The sequence below is a fragment of the Chionomys nivalis genome, chromosome 9 (assembly GCF_950005125.1).
Source record: "Chionomys nivalis chromosome 9, mChiNiv1.1, whole genome shotgun sequence".
NCBI lineage: Eukaryota > Metazoa > Chordata > Mammalia > Rodentia > Cricetidae > Chionomys > Chionomys nivalis.
The window spans coordinates 20,517,286-20,540,073 of NC_080094.1; the positions used below are offsets into that span (position 1 = coordinate 20,517,286).

The 22,788-nt window shown below is 48.4% G+C and overlaps 2 protein-coding genes across 2 annotated transcripts; one reads left to right on the top strand and one right to left on the bottom strand.

The window, feature by feature from the left end:
• The first annotated feature begins 12,717 nt into the window (after window positions 1–12,717).
• On the top strand, window positions 12,718–22,392 carry Blcap (BLCAP apoptosis inducing factor). Its single transcript, XM_057781601.1, has 2 exons — window positions 12,718–12,850; window positions 20,455–22,392. Exon 2 carries the CDS (start codon window positions 20,629–20,631, stop codon window positions 20,890–20,892), a length of 264 nt encoding a protein of 87 aa, XP_057637584.1. The 5' UTR covers window positions 12,718–12,850; window positions 20,455–20,628; the 3' UTR covers window positions 20,893–22,392.
• On the bottom strand, window positions 16,465–19,027 carry Nnat (neuronatin). Its single transcript, XM_057781602.1, is given in 4 exon segments — window positions 16,465–17,512; window positions 17,757–17,819; window positions 17,821–17,838; window positions 18,675–19,027. Coding segments are annotated over 4 exon segments (246 nt in total). The 5' UTR covers window positions 18,747–19,027; the 3' UTR covers window positions 16,465–17,419.
• Window positions 22,393–22,788: the final 396 nt, after the last annotated feature.

A 22,788-nucleotide genomic window follows, 5' to 3' on the forward strand; every position in this document is an offset into this window, starting at 1 on the left:
CACCAAAGCTACAGAGAAACCTTGTCTCAAAAACAACAACAAAACAAAACAAAAACAGTTAGCCAGGTGTGGTGTTCAGGCTTGTAATCCCAGTCTCTCTGGGTAGGTATACATTTAGTTTTATTATTCATTTTACTTTATGTAAAATCTTCCTCAATGAAGTTGAGCTTCATTTGTTTGTTTGTGATCAGGTCTCCCTCTGCAGCTCAGGCAGACTTTGGGTCATCCTGTCTCAGTCCCTTAGCTGCTGGAACTGTAGACATGAGGCTCCATCAAATGAAGTTTTGTGTGCATGTGTGTGTGCGCTTTGTATGTGCATAATGTGTGTAAGCATACACGTGGATACCTATGTTATAGCCCATGGAAATCAGAGGGCAACCTCAGCCACTGGGCTACACCTTTGACCTTGCTTGTTGATGGTACCCCAGGCCAGCTATCTTTGAGCTTCTGGACATTGCCTGTCCCTGCCTCCCATCTCACAGTAGGAGCCGCAGGATTCCAGCATGCACTACCATAGCTTTACATGGGGATTCAAAATCAGGCTCTCACACGTGTGAGGCCTTTCACCCACTGAACCATCCGCCAGCTCTGAAGTTGTTTGTTTTGTTCATTGGCAGTACTAGAAACTGAACCAAGATCCTCTTGGATGTCAGACGAGCTTTCTATCACTATCTCACAGCCCTAGACCTAGAAGGTTGAGGTACCCCCAGACACAATCTTTAAGGCTATGACTGACTGTCTTAATTAAGGTTTCAGTTGCTGTGAAAAGACACTCTTATGTGATATTTTGATTGTATTCTGACAATAAAGCTTGCTTAGAGTCAGAGGGTTGAGCTAGCCACTAGCTGACTAAAATTAACCATAGAGATCTCGGATTGAGGACACAGGAAGTAGTTAGGCAGGCCTGAGAGAAGATCTCAAACCTTTTGGATTTTGGAACAGAAGAGAGAGAGAGATGAGTGGTGGTTTTTCCACTTCTCTGTTCATTCAGGTGCTTATCCCAATATCTGACTCCTGTTTTTTTATTTTTTTTATTTTATTTTTTTATTTATTTATTGTATACACAGTGTTCAGCCTCCATGTATGGCATCAGGCCAGAAGAGGGCACCAGATCTCATTACAGATGGTTGTGAGCCACCTTGTGGTTGCTGGGAATTGAACTCAGGACCTCTGGAAGAGCAGTCAGTGCTCTTAACCTCTGAGCCATCTCTCCAGCCCCCCTGTTTTTTTATTGATAAAGAATTAGACAAACGTATCACCTGGCGTCCAACACGGGGCATGAAAGCACGAGATAACTCCTTCCCTCTGGCTTTGCAGCCGCCGCAACTGCCAGTGACAAACGCAGCTGCTGCTGCTGCCAGAGCTGGCTGACTTTTCCTGCCTTGCGCAAAGCCCTCTGAGCCAAGTCTGGGATTTTTCTGTTACAGCCTCTACAAAAGCCTCCAGCTGCTACCCAGACTCCACAGGCCCCAGACTCCACAAGTGCCTGGGCTCCAAATGCCTCCAGACTTAGCTGCCCATCACCAGTCAGCTCTGCCTTCAGGCAGCTCTGGGCTTTTACTTCCTGCCATCACATGTTCTGATTCCACACATTCCCTGGCTCCTTGAGTTCTTTTCCCAATGGGTTGTGGGCTTTCCCTGGACCCTTCATCAGGCTGTTGCTACTAGGTTAGCCACCTCGCTTACTGAATCTACTTTTAAGCTTAGAAAGTAACTATTAGTCTTAAGCATTTTACCTTGATATGATTTTTTGTGTATTGATACAAATGTAAGGTTATTTTTGTTAGGATACAATGTAAATATGTTTCTACTCTTATTTAAGGGATTCTAGCTATGCAGCTCATTTTAAAATGTAAACTTCTAGACCTTAAAGGCTATCATACAAACTGTTTAAGATAATTAAGAAATGTAGGTTAGTAATTAGTCATTTATAACAATGAAATTTGTGACCACATTAGGTATGTCTTCAAGGTCAAAAAGAGATATATTTTAGATATCCAGGTGGTCTTCAAACACTTCAGAGATCTAGAGAATATGGCATTTAATTTTGATTTTGTAGTACTAAGGGGGCCAGTGATTCTCTTTGGCCTTGGAGGGTAAGATTGGTCTGAGCCACCTCTCTGAGATCCTAGATGATCTTAGATAAAAAATGATGGTAGATATCTAAGAGGGTAGTCAGTCCCGCCACTCCGGTGGTGACACCAGTGGATATGCCCAGGAGAAAGGATAGGATCTGAACTGCTCATTTATCATGCTGTGTCACTATAAACTCGGTGGTGGGAATCGGCAAGGGTTCTTCACCAGGCTCCACCCTAGAATCACTGGCCACTACAAAATCAAAGGGGATTAGATTTACTAAGAGCAGAGAGAGTTGGTCTTCATCTCTTCCTCAGGGAGGAATGTTGCTTCTATGTTAACTAGCTGAGTGTGGTAAAAGACAGTATCTGACAACTCCAGATGGATCCCCAAAAATGTAAGAAACAGCTCAATGCCTCTGGCTAGTGACTCAGTGACAGTCTAATGTGGAACCAGATATTGCCCTTCTGAACCCCCTTTCTCTTGCTTTCTTTGATCCTACTAGTCATATCCTGCCTTATAAATGTCTCTAGATTTCTTCAACAACAGATTCAAAAGATTTCTAACCAGAATTTTAGTCAGTTGTTATTACAGAATTACTGACCCCAAGTCCTGATTGTTTATCAATAGTAAACAAAAAAGGGAGAATTCAAAACCCTTGAGGAGTGTGAGTCTCTCCCCTGAGGACCTCCAAACCCCAGGTTCTACCCACAGAACACTCTAACTTCCCTAATGGCCCTACAGAGTAAAAAGCCCAAGTCCGTGAACTTGGCCCAAGCTCAAAATCCCACCAATCCCCACCCTGGAAATCTCCATCCTGGAAAGCTCTGCCCCCAAGAAACACTAAATAACCCTGTCTTCTTCCCAGTTTTCTGCTGCTTCTCACCAGGGCAGAGGCAGCCACTCTCCTGGAGTTTATTTTCCCTCCCAGTAAATCTCCTGTGTGAGGTTTGTTGTGTGGTGTGACTTTGTGGTCTTCTTGGTCTCCCCACTGCCAGGATACGTCTCTGAGCAGAGCTGTAACACCTACACTCACCCTTTATCAAGGAAATTCTTTGCAACAGATAGAGACCATTAAGGAAAACCACAGCCAGGGTGGTGCACACCTTTAATCCCAGAACTTGGGAGGCAGAGACAGGCTGATCTCTGTGAGTCTGAGGACAGGACAACCAGGGCTGTTACACAGAAAAGAAAAAGAAAAACTACAATCCATTGCAGAAGAATGGGCAGAAAGATTTTAGGAACCAGCTGAACAGGGAATTTGGCTGTGAGATTGTGTCTTCTAGAAATGTCAGAACCGATGGCCATAAAGTCTCAGGCTGCCCATACATGACCTGAACAAGAATGACACCAACAGACATGGTAATGTGGACAGAAGGGAAGAGAGTTTATGCAGCCTCAACTCTACACCAAGAACCACGGGCAGCTAAGGAACGCTGGGAGTGGGAGAAAAGTCTTCTCCAGGGAAGAATCTCCATAATAGAGAGACCTCATCTCAAAAGAAATACATTTTTGTTTGTTTGTTTGTAGACAGGGTCTCCCTATGCAGCTCTGGCTGTTCTAGAATTCACCACGTAGACCAGAGTGGTCTCACGCTCACAGATCTGTGAGTAACAGTAAATCTGTGCGATAGAAACTGACGCCATAAACAGAAAGGTTCTTGTATTGACCTGTATTCTACATCCCTGTCCATGCCATTTAATTGTGTAATTAAATTGTCAATTTCTACAGAAAAGTCTTTTCAAATCTTGCCTGAGATTGTGCTTAATTTGAAGATCATTTTGGTGAGAAACAATTTCTGAATGTTGAGTCGTTCAATTCATGAATATTGTATACCTCTGAATTCGTTTAGATGCTTAGCTTTTCCCAGCAATGTTTTGTGGTTTTTAATACAGAGGCCTTGGACATGGTGGGTCACTTACATGCTACAGCACACCAGGGCAGTCATGTGGGTCCTGGGAACTGAACTCAGGTAGTCAGGCTTTTGTGGCACTAAGTCTTCTTGTCAGCCCTTGGATAAATTCATTGTTGTGTTTCAGGTTCTGCTGCAACTACATAAGCAGAACTTTTTTTTTCAAGCCATGGTTTCTCTGTGCAATAGCTCTGGCTATCCTGGAACTCTCTTTATAGACCAGGCTAACCTCAAACTCACAGAGATCTGCTGCCTGCCTCTGCCTTCTGAGTGATGGGATTAAAGGAATGCAATACCACCGCCTAGCAAAGTAGAATTTTTAAAACCACTTCTGATTGTTGTTATTAGTACACATAACAATGAGTTATTTACTAATTCATTTATATATTGTTAATGTAACTATTTCTTTGGAAATAGACAAAAAATAGACATTTCATGGAGAAATTAACAGATGACAATCAAGTGTATGAGAAGATACTCCTTGCTTCATGGCCCCTGGGAGGATGCAGATAAAACCCTGGTAGGATGCTGCACCTGTTTATGTGACTAGACTAACTAGCAATCATACCAAGTCTATGAAGATGCAGAGGATCCAGACCCTCACCACTGGGAAGGGCAGGGGGTTCAGCTGCGCTCATCAGCTAGAAGGTAGAGGCTCTTGTGTCTTTCCTTAGAGCATCAGCTTCCAGGAAAGGGGGAAGAGCATAGGATCAGCCCGAACGAGCACCTGCTTCAGTGCTGCTTAGTCTTGGAAAAGGACATTCTATGAAACAAAGTCAACAGATGACCACAGCTTTTCAACTTGTTTGAACTCCAGCAAGCAGGGGTTGGAGCGATAGCTCAGAAGTTAAGAAGAGCACTCACACGGTGTGGCTCATAGCCATCTGAAACTCCAGTTCCAGGGGACTGGAGGCCCTACCTTGGCCTCTGTGGAGTACTGGTGCAGGTAAAACACCCGTACACATGAAATAAAGATATATCAAGCTTAAAAGGTATGTAAACCAGGAGAAGTGTTCCTCACGTAGATCCACCCAAGGCCCCTGCTTCACCCATTTATTCATTCAGTCAGTTATATTTTCTGAGTACTGTCATTTCACAAGACGCTCTGCTGGAACAGCAGTTACAGACATGATTACAACAGGAAATGCCTCTGCTAACCCAGAATTCATCCCGGGTGGGGACAGATGATTAATAGTATACTAAATCAATTAATTACATAAGATGTTACCAGGCTGAAATGGAGCAAGGGGAGAGGTTGTGGACGAGGAACAGCCAAGGCACATGACTATAAGGAGCAGGTCTGGAATCCATCCAGTAGCAGAACCAGGTGGGACAGGAGGTAGGGTGGTGGCAGCTGGGAGCCAGCTTACAGGCTGCCTTATAAGATGCAGGACTGAACTCTGGAAGAGAGGCACACTGACAATTTTAAAGATCTTGTTTTTAGCTAACCACCCTAGCCTCTACATCTTCTTGTTTTTGTTGTTGTTGCTGTTGCCGCTGCTGCTGGGAACACGGAGACAGTGAGAGGCACCTGCACTGACCCCTAGACACTGGGTGTCATAGATAGACCTGGTGGGCTGCTGGCTTCCAGAGCTGGGCACACCTCTATGCACTGAGTTTTAGACATTGGCAAGTTGTGGGGAGAGGTAGGGCGGGACAAAGACAACTAGAGGTGTTTCACCTGCAAACAGAGAGACTGAACAGGCCTAGGACACCAGGGAGAGAGAGTGGTGCAGAAGGATAGGTGAGGCGGTTGCTAAGGATCTGCTCTTGGCTTCAGCACTGTTAACATTGAGAGACCAGCAGACACTAAGGAAGGAGCAAGACAGGCAGTCAGGACGAGTCTGGAGCTCTGAAAAGACAGACACCCTCTTCTCTGATAGACGAGGACACTGAGAATTAGTTCTGTAATCAAAATGATTTTGTGCCAGTCATGGTGGCACACACCTGTGGTCCTGTTCTCAGGAGGCACGGGTAGGAGAATCAGAGGTTCAAGGTCATCTTCGGCTGCACAGTAAGCCCGGGCTATGGTGGGGGGAGGGGTTGAGGGACACTAATCACAAAAAGAGATCACCTGACTCTCACCTTCCTTTCTTCCCACTCCTCCTTCATGACAACACCTAGAAAGCCCATCCATTCCCTCTGGGGAGTTCTAGGGAAGCAACCTAGGCAGAGAGTGAGAGAAGACAGCTGACCCTCTCCCAGTCTGTGTACACATGCTTGTACGCTCACACAATGCTCTCTCTCTCTCTCTCTCTCTCTCACGCACGCATGCACGCACTCACACAAATACAAGTAATATATTTTTTAAAAAACAAAACACTATGATAAAAGCAACATAAGGGATGCAGGGTTTATTTTGGCCCTAGTTTAAGAGCACAGGACCATCTGAGCAGGAAGTCAAGGCAGCAGGAACTTGAAGGACCAGATCACATCACTTCTCATGAGGACACAGAGAGGGTGAACACAGGCTGTTTCCAGCTCTCTTTCCTCATTCACACAGTCCAGGATCCCGGCCAGGGACTACAGCCCCACACAGTGGGTGGGTGTTCCCACTTCAACACAATCTTTGCAAGACCAAGGTAGATCCTTAGCCCTTAGCTCACACCTCCCCCGCCTTCCACAGACTGTATATTTATGTTCTGTGTGAGGGCAAGGGTATAAACCCCATGGTCTCCAAAGGGTCTGACATAGAGGAACTAGGGTCTGGGGATTTAGACTGCAAGCCCATATGGCCTGAATTCAAGTCCAGCCACCACCTGTAGCTGTGCAGCCCCAGCCAAGGGATTCCACCTTCCCGTGCCCATTTCATCTTGTGTAAAATAAATAAAATAATAGTTTATGTATTACAGGGTTATACTGAAAATTAATAAATTTCATTTAAGTGTCTGGGGCACAGTAACATCTTACAGGAGATTGAGGTTGTAAAAAAGGTAGGCAGTTCCAAACTGTACCACTAGGTGTCACCACAGACTTGGCTAAAATAATCCTTCTTGCTTCCCAAGCCCTAAAACTGAGGGAAGGAACCTCCCCACTGAAAGTAGAGGCCAGCTCTGGGAAGAGCTACTCCATATGTGTCCCTAAAGATCACTTGTGGTGCCGGGCGGTGGTGGCGCACGCCTTTAATCACAGCACTCAGGAGGCAGAGGCAGGCGGATCTCTGGGAGTTCGAGGCCAGCCTGGTCTACAAGAGCTAGTTCGGGGACAGGCACCAAAAGCTACAGAAAAACCGTCTCGAAAACCCTGTCTCGAAAAAACCAAAAAAAAAAAAAAAAAAAGATTACTTGTGGACAAAACCTAAATGCTACCCTCAAAAGTTATCTGGTGAATTCATGGGACCAAGCTTTGGGGAAGCCATTAAACTCAAATGAGGTTACAAAAGGCAGACCTTCATGGTGCCATTTCTGGCTAAGAACAGAAACCCTGACTAACTAGCTCAGTCTCCCCCAGTGCTGCCTTCCTCCCTCATTATGATCCAGAAAGAAGGTTCTTCCCACATGCCAACAGACGCCAGCACCGTGCTCTGGGATCCACGGGACAGATAAACCTCTTTCTTTGATAATTCACGAGTCCCAGCTACTCAGTAACAGCAACAGAAAGCAGACTTAAAACAGGGGCCTTCTCTGCTAGGCTTCCACAGCACGGCCAACAGTAGCCCGCGGGGTAGTGGCCAGCTCCATAATCCTTAGCGGTAATAGCTGACAGGCGCTGCCCTGAGCATTTGATGACATGAGCTCACTGAGTCTTCACCGAAGACTGTACCTGCTGAGGGCTAATGTTTCTATCCCACTTTACAGGTGGGGAAAACAAGCCACAGGGCTGTCAATTAGTGTTTGAGGATGCACAGCTTACAGTAAGCAAGCACCGGCAGCAAGCTCTAACACGCTAATTGCAGCCTCTTTTCCAGAACTTACATACTTCTTTAATCATCTTGGTAAAACTTCTGGCTCCATTTTGAATCAGTTGCTGTCACATGGCTGCTTTTAGTGTTCCACTACAGGTCCGATTTCCCAGAACTCGTTCTTGATAAGAAAATCACGCTAATTTTCAGAAACCAGAGCTGGGTAGCAGCGCTGGTATGGGAAGGTAGACACCCTGATTTTACCCTCTGGTCTCCAATCTGTTACATAAGTTCCCTGAGGATTAGTTGCTGGGCCCCAAACCTGCACCGCGGTTCTAACAGATTTCTATGACTTAGTTACCAGCTAAGTAGGGGTGGGGATCACTAAAAAAGGAGGAAGCTGAACATGGAGTTGCTAGCACTCAAGAGGCTGAGGCAGGAGGAGTTTGAGGCTAACCTGGGCTAGCCAGTGAATTCCAAGCCAGTCTCAAAATGAACGACCCAGAAAAAACAAACAGCAACCAAAAAAAAAAAAGTAGTATTTAGTCTTTCGTTGGTGCTCCATGTGGTCCAGAGAATGATCTTCCATAACAGTAGGTCCAGCTAGCCATCAAAACATCCAGCAGAAAGCTACGTGTAGTGGTCTGGGGGGAGGGGGTGGGAGTGTTCAACTGTGACTTGTCTCACGTTGAGCTTTCTTCATCTTGGGGTAAAGGTAGTAACATCTGTTGGAAATGGTTACTTTTCTTTTTTAAAAAAAATATTTATTATGTATACAATATTCTGTGTGTATGCCTGTAGGCCAAAAGAGGGCACCGGACCTCATTACAGATGGTTGTGAGCCACCATGTGGTTGCTGGGAATTGAACTCAGGACCTTTGGAAGAGCAGGCAGTGCTCTTAACTGCTGAGCCATCTCTCCAGCCCTGGTTACTTTTACTTTTTTTTTCATTTTTTTTGGGGGGGGTTTCAATACAGGATTTTTCTGTGTAGCTTTGGAGCCTGTCCTGGAACTAGCTCTTATAGACCAGATTGACCTCAAACTCTTAGAGATTCACCTGCCTCTGCCTCCCGAGTGCTGGGATTAAAGGGGTGCACCACTCCCGCCGGGTGAAAATCGTTTCTTTTCTAGCTGTTCTGAAGAACAGGGTTTTGACTCGGCTGCTCCATTGTTCTGTCAGTTAAAGGGCCTGGCCGCCTCTAGAGGGGGATTCTTGGAACACACTTAACAGAAACATTCTTGGGTCTGAAACTGGGGGGAGGGGCACCTTCAGAACCAGCTTCGTAGCATGTGAGTCTACCAATCTAATGATGCCGATTACACACCATCCACCACTCACTGCCTTCTTCTGCCTGCCCCAACTGCCCTGTTGCTGGGCTTTAATGAGAAAGATCTCCCTAGGCTCATGTATTAAACACTTGACACTGTTTGGGGGAGTTTTAAAACTTTTAGGACGTGAGTTTTCCTGGAGGAAGGCATCAATGGGGGTGGATGGACGCTGACCATTTACAGCCTGGCCCAACTTCCAGTTTACCCTCTGATTCCTATGAGTGGCTGAGATGTGATCTCTCAGCTTCCTGGTCCTGTTGCCATGCCTTCCTGGCCATTCTAAACTCTAGCTACCACCACCATCTCCCACCCTGACCTTCCCTGCCCCAACCAGAAGCCAAAACAAAGTCTTCCTAAATTGCTGCTGGTCACGGTGCTGTACTGGGGTCACCCGGCATCGGGAGTGAGTCTGCCTTGACCTCGCACTAGCGCCCTCTAAACGGCCACGGGGTGGGGCGCTGTCCTCCCCACCGCTCTCTGCTCTCTACGTGGTGCTTGGAGTCCTGTGGGGGCCCAGCATTTGCTGACTGAAGGCAGAGGCTTGGTGGGAGAGGTACCAGTGGCCTTGGGGCTTTGATGACTGATAGGGAGGACTTTGACAGGTGACTACAGAGGAAAGGGACACCACCTCCAGAGGAAGAGTGACAGGGTCATCTCAGCAGGACTACCCTGGCTGCTGTGTGAAGGATGCCTGGGACTTCTGTTTGCTGCTGTGATTTTAAAAAAACAAAACAAAAACAAACAAACAAAAAAAAACGTAACAGATCTACTCAAGGGAGATGTCACTTACAGTGCCAGGTCATGGTCTGTCGATGCAGAGAAGCGAGAGTGACAAGAACTGGTCACAGCACAGTCCCGCCAGAGAGAAAGAAACGCACACGAGTTTAGTGCTCACCTCACTTTCTCTACTTATACAGTCCAGGCTCCAAAACCAGAGGACGGTGCTGCCAACTTTCAGGTTGGGTCTTCCCATATCAATTGAGGCAATGAAGACCATCTTCCACAGACCTGAGTACAGGCCAAGCTGATCTAGATAGTCCCTCAACGAGATTCTCTCCAGGCGACTCTAGGTCACGTTCACAAAACTAGCGACCCCAAGGACCGCGCTGGGCGACAGGAGCTGGAGCGCAGAGGCCCCGGGAGGAAGGGTGGGGGTGAGGACCAAACTTGGGCAGTGAAGGCAAAAGGGTCTAGAGGGGCCAGGGGTCCCGAAGGAAAGGACATTTCAGAGGGAGCAGAGGTGAGGACAGCATTCCAGAGTCCTGGAGGTGTTGTCAGGTGGGCAGGGACAATTTGAGAGGCTGTGGCAGGAAGTCATGTTGGCTTGGCCAAATTTTAGGGCAGAAAGGGCTTCTGGGTCATTCGAAATCACAGGACCCCAAGTGGAGCACGCCTGAGGACGGAAGGCAGGCACCGGGTTAGTGAGCAGAGGTCAGAAGCCCCACCTGCTTCGGGCTTTGCAGAGCTCCCATAAGAAAGTTGACCACTAGACCTTTGCCAGTGTCCAGACCTGCCAAAAAGTACCAGAAACATACTTTCTGAGCCTTGTCTGAGGTCTTTTAAAATATTCCTATTCTTTTCTTGAGGAATAACCTATATAGAGTCCCCTGACTTTAGGACCAACTTGTTAGGGGTTCCCCCTACCTGAGCCAAGCCTTTGCAACTTCCCTTCGTCTCCTGACCCTCTGAAACCACTAATCTGATTGCTTTCACCATAGACCAGTTTCACCTACCTTTGAACTAGAGCAACGGGATCATGCTGTTTGCACTGGTTTGGGTCCTGGCTCCTTTTAACCCACCGCCTGCATGTCAGAATAATCTGTAGTGTTTCATAGGTCAGCACTTTGTCACATTTCTGTATAAAATATGTGTGTCCCTCAAAATTCAGAGGGAATTTGTTCCAAAGTCCCCAAATATGAGGATGCCCAGTCTCTTGCATAAAACGATGCAGCATTTACAGGTAACCCACACACATCCTCCCAGCTCTAGATGGCTGAGCTAAAGCCCCTAAGAGCCACATACGCAATCGTTCCATTATGTTTCTTAGGGACTGATGACAGGAACATCTGTACATGGTCAGTGTCAGGGCAATTTTCTTCTTCCAACTGTTTTAGGAAACATTTTGAGCCACCCATCCAGAAGCTGTGTCAAATGTTACCCACAGACTGAGCACTGCACCACGGATCGGCCCATTCTCCTGTGGATGGACACTGCGCTGTCTCCAGATCAGTTAAACTAGGGGTTTCTCTGCTCCAGTCTTGTGTAGGTCTTCAGGCCGACCCAGACAGTCCACAGGGGTGGAGAATCTAGACACAGCACAAGGGTGTGATGAGCACGAGGGGATGCTGAGAGTTTTCTAGAGTGGTTGCACCACCATTAGCTGTGCACAAGAATGTTAGTTGCCCGGCCCCTGCCAGCGCTCAGTATTTCTCCTACTGAATCCCTGCTGTATGAACCAGACCAACACAGTGAGCCTGCGCCTGTTGACCCACATCCGGTCTGATCTCTTCTAGCTCCCTGAGCCACTGAGTCACCATGACTGTCTGGAAAACTGTTCAGGTTGCTTAGCTGGTCTCTCATCCCAAACCTCCCCTCCGTGTCTTCTAATCCCGAAATTCTGTGGCCTTGGAGAGACCCAAATTCCTTTTCATTCCCCTGAAGAAAATAGCTTCCCATGCCTCTCAAGACAAAACTTCGAACTCACGACCAAGGTACTTGTCATATCCCTTGCTCACCTCCCACCCTTCTAGGCTTGTCACCTCCATGTGTGAAACAAGACTCTTTCACGCACACAATGCACCACAAACTCTATCTGCCCAAGAAGTCCCTAACCCTCATTCTTCTCCAGACACCAGGATCCCATTAATTTCTCCTACCTCTCTTTACTAGACAGCACGGAGCCTAGTTACGTACTGGTATGATTAACAGTAATAATATATAGTGATTGCTGGTGACAGTCTCCCTTCTGTCCTCCAGCACTCACTCTCACCTCTTGATTGAGAAAACTGGGGTCAGGAGCCGGATTCTACCTACTTAGCCTCTAGGATTGCGCTTGCGCATAGTACGCGCCCAGGAACTGTCTAATTAGCTACTAAGTGAGCACGTTGACTCATCTAAACTTTAACAAGCCCGGGGCAAGCCATTTCATCATCCAGAAGGAACCACCCAGAATAGCCTGGGTCTGAGCCCAAGGTTTAAAGGGCCAGATCTGAGCCGCGAGAAGTTTTCCCGGAGTGCACAGACCACAAGGTACAAGAGCTTAGCGGGAATCAGCGCAACTGAGCAACGCTGGCCCGCCCCGCTCATAAAGAGTAAGGATCACAATCTGCTGCATATGCATGAGGAGGACCATAGGCCAGAGGTTCGGGGCTATCCAAACTGCGCCTGACTAAAAATTCTTCGGGCTTGAAGACCTCAGCGCCCCATAATTTTATTCACGTGCATATAAAGTCTATAAAAGATCTTTTGTGGCGGATACTGAGGGAAGAGTTCCCGAGGGTAGCCCCACTTTGGGCCTGTATATCAGGCGTCTGCGACGGACAGCCTGATTCTGGACGGGGTCCTTGGACCGCCCGACTTGAAGACGAAGGGGGCGTCTCCCCAGCTTCTGCGGCGTCGGTGGCGAGCTAAGGAGGAGGCAGGCTGCGGCAGTGACGGCGACAGTGGCGGCAGTGCCATGGCGGGGCTCGCAGGTATCGTGGCGTCGCCCGCCTGGGCGGGGTGAAAGGTCCTCGGCGCGGCCGCGGCGCCATGTTGGCCATCCGGGGTCACCTTAGGCGCCGCTTGGCCTCTCGCCGGGGCTTTCCTTCCGCGCGGCCGGGGGCGGGTGCACTCTTGTCTGACGTCGGCCGAACCGCCCCGCTTCTCTCCAACCTGGGCCTTGGGGGAGGGGTCCCCTTCCCGTCCCGAGGATGGGTTCCGGGACTCCAGGCTGTCACTCTGGCCTCCAAGGTCAGCGAGCTCCCGGGGTGGGACTTGGAGCACGGGACGCGACCACCACCTCCTCCGCTTAGGCATTTGGCCAGGGGCTCAGCTTTTGAGAGGCCGGCCATTCTTTCCTCGCCACTTCAGTATCTGTCTCTCTGTCTCTCTCTTTTTGTTCCATCCGAAGAAGTGTGGGGAGAAGGGAGAACCTGGCCCCGAACCCTCTCTTTGGTGACTATCTGCGTCGGGTCCCGTGTACTCTCCCACCAACTTTTCATCGATTCTGGACACCGGTTCCCTCTCCTCCGGTGTACGGGGAGTGGCCCTCAAGGGCAGCAGAAGGAATGGAATGCCTGTCATACTCGCCTTGGCCTGGAAGGAAGAAGGGGGGGGGGGATGGGGACAATCAATTTTTCCTCCTCCTTCCAAACCTCCTTTAGTTCCCGTCTAGCCTTCATGTCCCTTTTTAGTTGGGAAACTGCGACCTCTTCTGCTTTATAGGTTCTTTCTGTTTATAGGTTCAGATCCTCCTCTGTCAATTTCAGGGAACTGATGTATTGGGGACGGCTTCTCTGCCCAGCCTGACATGGTCCAACCATCCTGTCAGCCTTCTAGAACCCAAAGAAGTTCCATTTTAGGTGCTCATGCCAAGTATTAGAGCGAGCTGACTTGTTTCTTTTAAAGCATGATTCATTAATGTCGAGAATTCCTGTCCAGAAATTGGGTTTCTGGAGCCTTGTTCAGTTTCCAGGAATCAGCTTAATTCTGTATCTGAAAATGGGCGTCTTTGAGTTGCTACCAAAACAGTTTAACTTCTTGTCTGTTTTTTTCTAAGGGGAATCAAAGTTAGGCTGTCCTCTCTTGTTCTCTGTCTTTGAAACACATGCATTCCATTGCAAGTGTGCCGCTGTGTGACCTACCAGGAGCCATGTATTGCCTTCCTCTCTGTCTTTCGGCTCTACCTTGGGAATATTCAGGAATCTGTCCTGCTGTGGTATGAGCCCTGTGGAAGGGGGACAGGATCATTTCCAGAGAAGTTGTGGCAAACGTGTCTCTCTGGCATGTGCAAGAAGTCAATAGTCACCCGGAAAAAGAGACTTTGATAGACCAGTAGTGTGTGTGTGTGTGTGTGTGTGTGTGTGTGTGTGTGTATACATTTAAATCTCCTAGGGGCGATCAAGTGCCAGCTGAGATTCTCCTTTTGGGATATTGGCTCCTGAGGAGATCCAAGTTTGAAAGTAGATATCTAGGAAGTGGCCTTGGTGTAATTAGGCTATCTTTGGCTGGCCCCATAGCCCAAGCCAAAAAAACTTAATCCCTGTCCTGTCCCTCAAAGGAATCCCTTCTTTCAACCAAGGCTCAGTTACTCTACAGATGGAGGTAACAGTCACCCAGAACCCACATCTCGAAAAGTTTGGTACTTAGTGACCTCCACCCCACTGAATTTGAACTGGTCAGTCCAAGAAATAGCCCTCTCCAGCATTAGTCCCTGGCATCTTCATGTTTTGCTAGATTCCCATAAAGTTATTCCACTTCGTTCACAATTCATCTGCTTGCCTTTCCCCTGCTTAGAGGTTGCAGCCTCTTTAGGAAAAAGGGATATCTAGCTCTGGGTACTAAGGGCTTTGCAATAAAAGAATACACCCTGTTGTTTTATGTGAGAATAAAATGTTTTAATAGCATGTAGCTTGTGGAAACATTGTATAAATAAGGTATATTTGGATCAGGCTTGCAGGTATAACATAAAGATGGGGCATGAACACATTCCTTCTGCCTTCTCTAGGTTTAGTTTGCTTTCAGGACAGCAGGGGATGGGGCAGGAGAAGAAAGTGAATAGTGGATATTTCACGTTCTAAGAGCCACCAGAGCAACCCTTGCCTGGAAGTCCACACTTATCACTGCTGGAAGGTAGATGGAAGGAAGAAGTTTTGTAAGATCATCTGGAAAGCCCCGGGGTTCAGTAGCCTCTTGGCTTGGGGGATGAGGGGACAAGATGCACTGTGTCCAGAGTAGCCACACTCCTTTCTCCCTGCTTTGGCTGCCTTTGAACTCAGCTGGCATCTAGCCTGGGCTGAGGTTAAAACATATGGAGCAGTAGAATGGCAGTGCCCCCTCCACGTCTCCAAGGGGAGGGTCAACTTTCATTGGGAGCCTGGATTGATATCTACTCGTGGCTCAATGGGTTTAGTATGACAAACCACAGAGATTCCCAGTCATGAAGGAGGTAGATGCTGACTGCTGATAAGTAACCCTGGGGCAAAAGACCTGACGTAACTTCGAGCCTTGGTAGCAACTGTGTCCACCCTGCTGAGGAAGATGGAGTCTTAAGAATGCGTGTCACATCCAAATCCTGTGGAATCTCGACTGTCTCTGATGTGTGTGGAGTTCATCTGTACCTTAGTAGGGAACTAAAAGCGACCTGACAGGGTAGCCTAAACTGATTGGATGGATGGCAAAGCCAAGGCCACACATAATTCTACACACTTGCCCCTATTTCCTGGTCCTGAATGAAATTACAAGTATCTTCAAAGGTGCCAATGATTGGCCTGAACATCAGGCTTTTTCAGGGGATAGCGACAGGTCAAGGTTCAAGGGGATCAAGGTACTTTGTGTATTTGTGATGTGCCTAAGGGATTTGAGGAAGTAGCAGGAGATTGCTGGCTTTCCAGCTCATTCCTTTAGTATTGACATAGGAACAGGTGTGCAGTGACAGGGATGGATAAAACTAGAGAAGCAGCTTAACAGGTGGCAGGACTGTTGGGTGAGGCAACTGACACTTGCAAGGAGAGCCATGGCTAACCAAGGAGGGGACTAAGCAGCCAGCCCGCTCTCCCTGATGCCGTCAATGGGAGAGGAAAGTGCAAACTAGCCACCTGATAAGGCTAGTAAGGATATACCAAAAAAACTGGGGGCAGGGGTCGTCCAGCTGGAGGGTTGAGAAAGCCAAGCAAGGTGACCTTGGGGGTGATTCTGGGGCCTGGAGCATTGAGCTGGTTGGAGGAGTTGTCAAGTCATGTCTTTGTCCAAACTAGTGCCCCTTTTCCTCCTCAGCAATTGTTTCTTGGGGCTCCTGGGTAGAGTTCTGGGGTATAGCTTTATATTCTCAAATCAGCCCTCATGGTTCTCAGGATCCCATTTAGAGGGCCATTCCCATTTACTTTCTCATCTTTCCCAAATTGATAACCTGCCATGGCATGGTACCTTATCTTAGGATCAAGTAAATGTACCCATTATCCTGGGGAAGGGGAAATGTCCCTTATTCTGAGACAGATGCATACCACTTTTTTGATTGGGGATGAGAAATAGTCTTTTATCTCAGGACAGTATTGAAGTGAGGCAGGTTTGAGAGTCGTTGTTCATTCTTGTCACCCCCTCCCTTTCCCAAGTGGTGTACAATAGATACCTTGCCCAGCTTTAGAGACGTGTGACGCTGTCACAAAAGAAGCCACAAAGGAACTTTTTGGTGCACCCCACTGCCCTGCATGGTTCTAACGACTGTACAAGACAGGAGAGGTGATTTTTTATTTTTTGTGGAGGTGGTCCCTGATCTCCAGGAGCTTACAATCTAGCTGGGGAGACACAACTAATGCACATGTAAACCAGTACAGTTAGCGACTACCACAATATTGACCTCGACTGCTGCGTGAGACCAGGGACAGCAAGATCAGTGAAGGCCCAGGGGTCAGAGAAGGTGTTCTGGTGAAGGTGGGATTCAGTTACTAGTTAAATAGGGCCGAATCAGGTGACACATTTTGGGGAGGGGTTTGGAAGGCCGGATTGAAAGGGGGAATGAGGGATCAAGGCAGAAATAGGCGTGCCATAGGCAAGGGACAGCAAGAGAGCCCCACTGAATTTCTTAACCCACTTCCTCCCCCACCCATAAGCTCCAGTCCCACCACGCAGCATGCAGTTGATGTTTTCTCTGAGATTCAGGGCTTCAGCTGGTGATGTCAGAATGTCCATTCTGCTGGTTGTTGGGGTGTTGGATCTCTGTGGTAGGATCTGTCGTGTGGCTGAGACGGTGCTGTTACGACTTGGTTCAGATCAGACCGTGGTGCATACACCCAGATCGCGAGGATTTGCTCCCCTCTTCCCCCTCCTCTCCCACCCTCCCGTAGTGGGACAGGGTCAAAAGGGTTGGGAAGGGAACGGATATCTTCATTACTGTCGGTGCTGCTTCTCCAGGGGCCTACCGGCCCCTCACTGACCTTGGCAAGTGTTCCTCTGACGAGGGAGCACAGGGGACCCCCCATTACTGCGCGGCACTGGCTCCCATGCTGGTCGAGAAGCATAGGAGCACCTGATGACATGGCCGCCCAGGGCTGGGATCTGGGGCCTCAGTTGGGGGCTTGCTGCCTGCGCTCCCCCAGCACCTGCCGCCCGGTCCGGGACACTGTGTGTGCCAGCTTCTGCAGGGAGTACCTGAACACCTGTGGTGAGAGATCCAGGACCCACCCTTAGAGAAGACCTGTGACTCCTTATGCTGCTGATACTGCTGCTTGCTGGTCCTGCTGTGTGCCCGCCCAGCCCCGCCGCCGGCCACGCCCGCCTGTCCAGTGTAGCCTGGAGTGGCGGACCCGGCACAGCTCGTCCACGAGTCAGGGTAGCTGTGTGTGAGAGCTGTGCTGAGAGCTGCATGGCTGCAAGCTGATTGGACCCACAACTTAGGTATACCTCACTTCTTGCAGTGGGCTGTGTCCCTGGAGGATTTCGAAAAGTGAATCCTACCCAGTAAATGGCAGCATTCCAGGAACACCTTGAAGGAAACGTGCGATTCCTTTGGCAAAGAATTCCTTGAGCAGGGAACTCTTCCTGCAAAAGGAGCTCTTGGGGTAGATGGTTTTCTGCACAAAGCGCTTTCTTCGAATTCAGCTTTAAGAAAAGCACTTTTGCGCGCACTCTCTTTTTCCATAAAATGATTTGTCCCCTCCTTTTGAAGCTCTTTCCATTTTTTTTTCTGAGAAAGGCATTTTCCTCTAAGTGTTTTATTCAAAGTGTGTGTCTAGTTCTTTTTTCTGTCCCTTTGTTTCTCATCCAATGCTCTTTATCTAATGGTTTTTTCCCTACTAAGTGCCTTTGTCTGGTTATTTTTCCTACATTGCGCGTTTTCTTTATTTCTTCCCCTTTACTTTTTCCTCTGATTTATTAAGATTCTTTTCGTTGAGTGTGTTTTTTTCCTGAAAAGTGCCATTTTCTAACTTATTTTTCATCCCACCCCACAAGTGTTATATGTGTATACAGTGTATTATTTTTTAAAAATTTCCCGCAATGCGCAATTTTTTAAGGCAGAAATTTTCTCTGGGCAAGCTCTAAAGTCTCGCTGCACAAAGTGCCCCGCCTCCCTCCTGGGGTCGAGTTTGAGTACAGCAAGCGATTCTTACCGCATTGGTCGATAGTGATCGTCCGCAGCAGGCGACCGCCGAACCCCTGAGTCTTTGTTCCCCACCGGGCGGGGGCGCACTGGGGACAGGGTCTGTGCGAGGATGTGGGCACGCACGCGAACGGGCGGGGACAAATAGTACCACTGTGGCACTTTGGGTCAGGGTGCGCTTCGGGTGCCCTCTCCCATCTAAAGCCCAGGCATATACTCACCTGCAGCAGCACGCGGAAGATGTACCAGCCGATGATTAGCAGTTCTGCTGAAGCTGCTGTCACTGCGGCCATGGTTCTGAGAGTGGGTGGTGGAGAGCGAGGGTTCGCTGAGGTCTACCGGTCTCGGAGTCCGCTGTTGGGCGCACTGCCGCAGCCCTGGTGGCCGTGTACCCTCCTGCCATCTGAGTGCGCATGCGCGCTTGGTGGGGAGGGCGCTGTTGAGGAGGAGGGGTGGCAGGGGGCGCTCCTCATTCGCCAGGAGAGGAAAAAAAATCCGTCTGTTCTTTCCGCACGGACCCCCACCTCCCGAGTCCGCTCGTAACACCCTTCCAGAAGATTCTTCTGCTCTGCCCACTTTTGAAATTCAGTGTTAAACGGAGGGGAGTCATGGCTCTAGAGTTTAGAGTGAGGGTAGGGGTGCAGGCTTTTTGTATGACATACTGTTTTGTGAAAGTCCTTGTTATGTACCACTTTCTCGGCTGTTGCTTCTCCGCTCTGCCCAGCAGGCGATGGTGGCTGCGATCCCCAGTTGGACCAGCCCTCTGCTCTTAGTAGCTAAAGTGATTGTGTCTGCTCTGGGAAGGATGTAGGAAGGATTGATGCCCTTTGTGTGCGCCGAAGGAGCGAGATTTTTGAAGAAATGGTTCAAATGTATTGGGACTGGTTTTCTGTGGGACAGATGGTATCAATCTCTGTCTTGTGCTCCTCTCCCCCATCTCTAGTAAGTCTGCCTGGGCTGGGTTGGTTCTTTGTACAGGTTGCTTCACAGCTGGAGCACAGAACAGTATTTTTAAGTAGCCGCCAAGGGTTATGTCTTAATATGGCTACTGTCGCCTAGTTTCAAAGTAAAGCTAGTGTCCTTCTCTTAGTGTGATCTTAAAAGCTCTAGTGGAGTGCAGCTCAGGTGGAAAGACCAAATTGCCATCAAGCTTCTTGGCACAGAGGCCAAATGTATTTGCCCCTTTGTGGACAGGAAATATATATATATATATATATATATATATATATATATATATATATTTTTTTTTTTTTTTGATTAAAAACTTACAGAAGCCCAGTTCTGTTCAATGTCAGTAACAGATGAAGGTTGGTTTTTGGTTTTGGTTTTGTTTTGTTTTTTTTATTTGTTTTTACATTGACTTAAAGTTGACTGGTTTGAGCTAAATGTTATTGGACTATTTGAAAAAAGCAAGCCTGGTCCAACCTGCCATCTTAAAATATTTGACACCACTTGACTGTGTCTTCCTGTAGCTTGCCAGGATCCAGATGATCTACTGTCTGGCATCTCCAGGTTAGCAGTTCACAGATAATTGCTGTGACTTGACACACTCCCGCTCTGGAGCTGCAGATGGGACTAGATACAGAGCCATTTCTTACCACATGGGAGCACAACACCAAGTCCATGGTGTCCTGTGGCAACCACAGGGCGGTATTGTGAGGTCTGGGACCTTTGAGGACGGGCCGCAGCCCCAGGAGGCGATACATGATCTCTGCTGGGCAGGGCCTAGGCAAAACCAGTCCACTGTGGGGACCGTGCCCTCCTGGGAGCCCCCAGTAGAAGCCCAGGGAAGACACACCCCAGGAGGCCATCTTAAACTAGTAATTTGGATAAGACATTCATGGGTGGGTGGGTAGGAAGGGGCATTCACATTTGCTGTTGTTAACCATGATCCATTTTCCCAAATAAGTATACATTTTGTTCCTGTTTTTTTTGTTTGTTTTTTGTTTTTGTCTGTCTGTCTGTCTGTTCTTTGTTTGTTGTGTTGGCTTTTCTCTTCAGGATCCTTGCTGCCTTGGTGATCCCAGGCTGACAGCCAGAGAGCACAGCGGCTCAGCTCCTGGAGAGAGAGTCGAAGAAAACGGAGGGCAGCCACCTGTGCCTGCTGGCTCCCATTAGGTCGGTTCCTGCAGCGGTGCCTGGCAGCCTTGGTGAAGGCCCTGCCCGGCAGAGATCATGTATTGCCTCCAGTGGCTGCTGCCCGTCCTCCTCATCCCCAAGCCCCTCAACCCCGCTCTGTGGTTCAGTCACTCCATGTTCATGGGCTTCTACCTGCTCAGCTTCCTTCTGGAACGGAAACCTTGCACGATATGTGCCTTGGTTTTCCTGGCAGCCCTCTTCCTCATCTGCTATAGCTGCTGGGGAAATTGTTTCCTGTACCATTGCTCCGATTCCCCGCTTCCGGAGTCAGCCCATGACCCCGGAGTTGTGGGCACCTAACAGCTGCCGAAATAGCTTTCCGAGGAAGCAGAAGACGGGAGGGGAGGCATTGGCATAGGTCATAAAGCATTGGAGTTTCAAATCCCGCAGCCCTGCGGGTGCCACATTCCTAATGGAGCCTTTTGGCCTGTGATGTTTTATCCTTATAATGTGAATAATGGCACTGACCGGTGCTTCTATTGTAGCGTCCTGTAGTCGTGGGTGGTCTTATGGTTGTGCGTTCTGTCACCATCTGGGTCCCAGCTGACGGATTGGCACACCCCCTTGCTCATCATTTTGGAGAATCTACACCCATCCTGGTCAACCACCCTTGGGCAGATACAATGCTAGTCTCATTGTCACCTCCATGACCCTTCCTCATCAGGATCGTCCTGCTTCCCTCCTCAGTCCCTTTCCCTGGTTTCCCCTTGGTTCTCTCCCACCCCTTTCCTTTTGGGGGAAGCACCTGTCCAAGACAGGGTTTATTTTTGCACTTATCTCAAATTTGAAGAGATTGCTGACGCCCGAGAGCCTCGCTTTTTCATCCTTCTTTCCCTGTCAAGCAGGACAGACGGAATCATGTCTCAACTGCTTGTTGTCCACAAACCTCCAGTATTTTCTCTGCCTCATTTTAAAGAAAGAAGCAGTGGAGAGACATTGTTCTTTGGCCTGGGTGTCTGGGCTCTTGCCTTCCAGTCCAGCCTCTCTCCCTTTGCTCTTCCTTCTGCCTCTCAGCCGTCCTAAGGGGGCCACCTCTTGTTTGCAGTGCATGCTCTTCAGGAGGGAGGTATGCAGTGTTCTTGTAGATCAGTGGTCCCCAGTGAGTGAATGAGAAAGTATTATGTGTTTCATAGCAGCCACGATTCCCTTGGTAGTTGTTGGGGTATTTTTTGATGTGTTCTGTATATGTGTGCACGCATGTATGTGAGAATGTGTGTTTGTGTGTGTGTATGTGCGTGCATATGCGTACATGTACAAATACATGTGTATATTCCTTTTGAAGAAGCTTTACTGAATGTGTTCTGATTTTGAGGTTTGGTAGTAGTAACTAGCTAGTAGGTCCCACTGCAGTTTTTATTTAGCATGGGGATTGCAGAATGACCAGCACAATGGACTCCAAGGTGGTTCAGACAAGACCCAGGGAAGCAGTGACCATCACCCTCCTGCCAGGAGCCTCTTCGTCCCTGCACACATAGACTGTACACTATGAAGAACACACAGGACGACTTGGTGACTTGGTACTTGTTTTATATTCTCTGTGCTTCAGTAACAAGTGTTGGCAAATGAGACTTTCCTGGTCCCTGCCCACTGGGGATCAGCATGGTTGTTCTTCCAGTCGGAAATGTCCTCTCTTGTGTGCAAGTGAGGGTGGTGAGCCAGGCACAGAACTGGACACAAGCACTGGGAAGTGGGACTTCGAGGCCACACTTGTGAAACGTTCGGACTGCTGTTGTAAAGCTTTTTTCCGGTGTGTTCGTTCTACAGCTGTTTGAAATGTTTAATAAAGCTTTATAAACTTTACTTTGTGGTTTTATGTGACTGCAGCATTTGGGTCATGGTGTTGGATTTCTGAGTTGGTGGGGGGCAGGGTAAAACACATGGGGCTGAGTCCTTGGCGCCAAAGTACCTTAGCTAGAGAATTTGATCTGTTCTCTGGAGAGCAGATGGTGGGGTCGGGGAGGGGCAGGGGCAGTGGCAATCCAGGCAATGAACAGGAGAGAGTCTGAAAATTTTCAGAGATGAGACATTTGTACTTCTCAGCTCCCGTGACTTCCCGCCTGAAACTTCGCTCCATAGAAGACTTGAGTAATGAATCCCTTGATAAACAATTTAGGACAGCTGGTCATCAAAGATTTTTATGATGCTGCTTTTGAAGTAAAAATAAGTGAAACCCCTCATGGCATCTCAACTGGGAAA

Excerpts from the sequence above, each read along its gene's own strand:
- Blcap (XM_057781601.1), top strand. The coding sequence starts at position 20,629 with ATGTATTGCCTCCAGTGGCTGCTGCCCGTCCTCCTCATCCCCAAGCCC.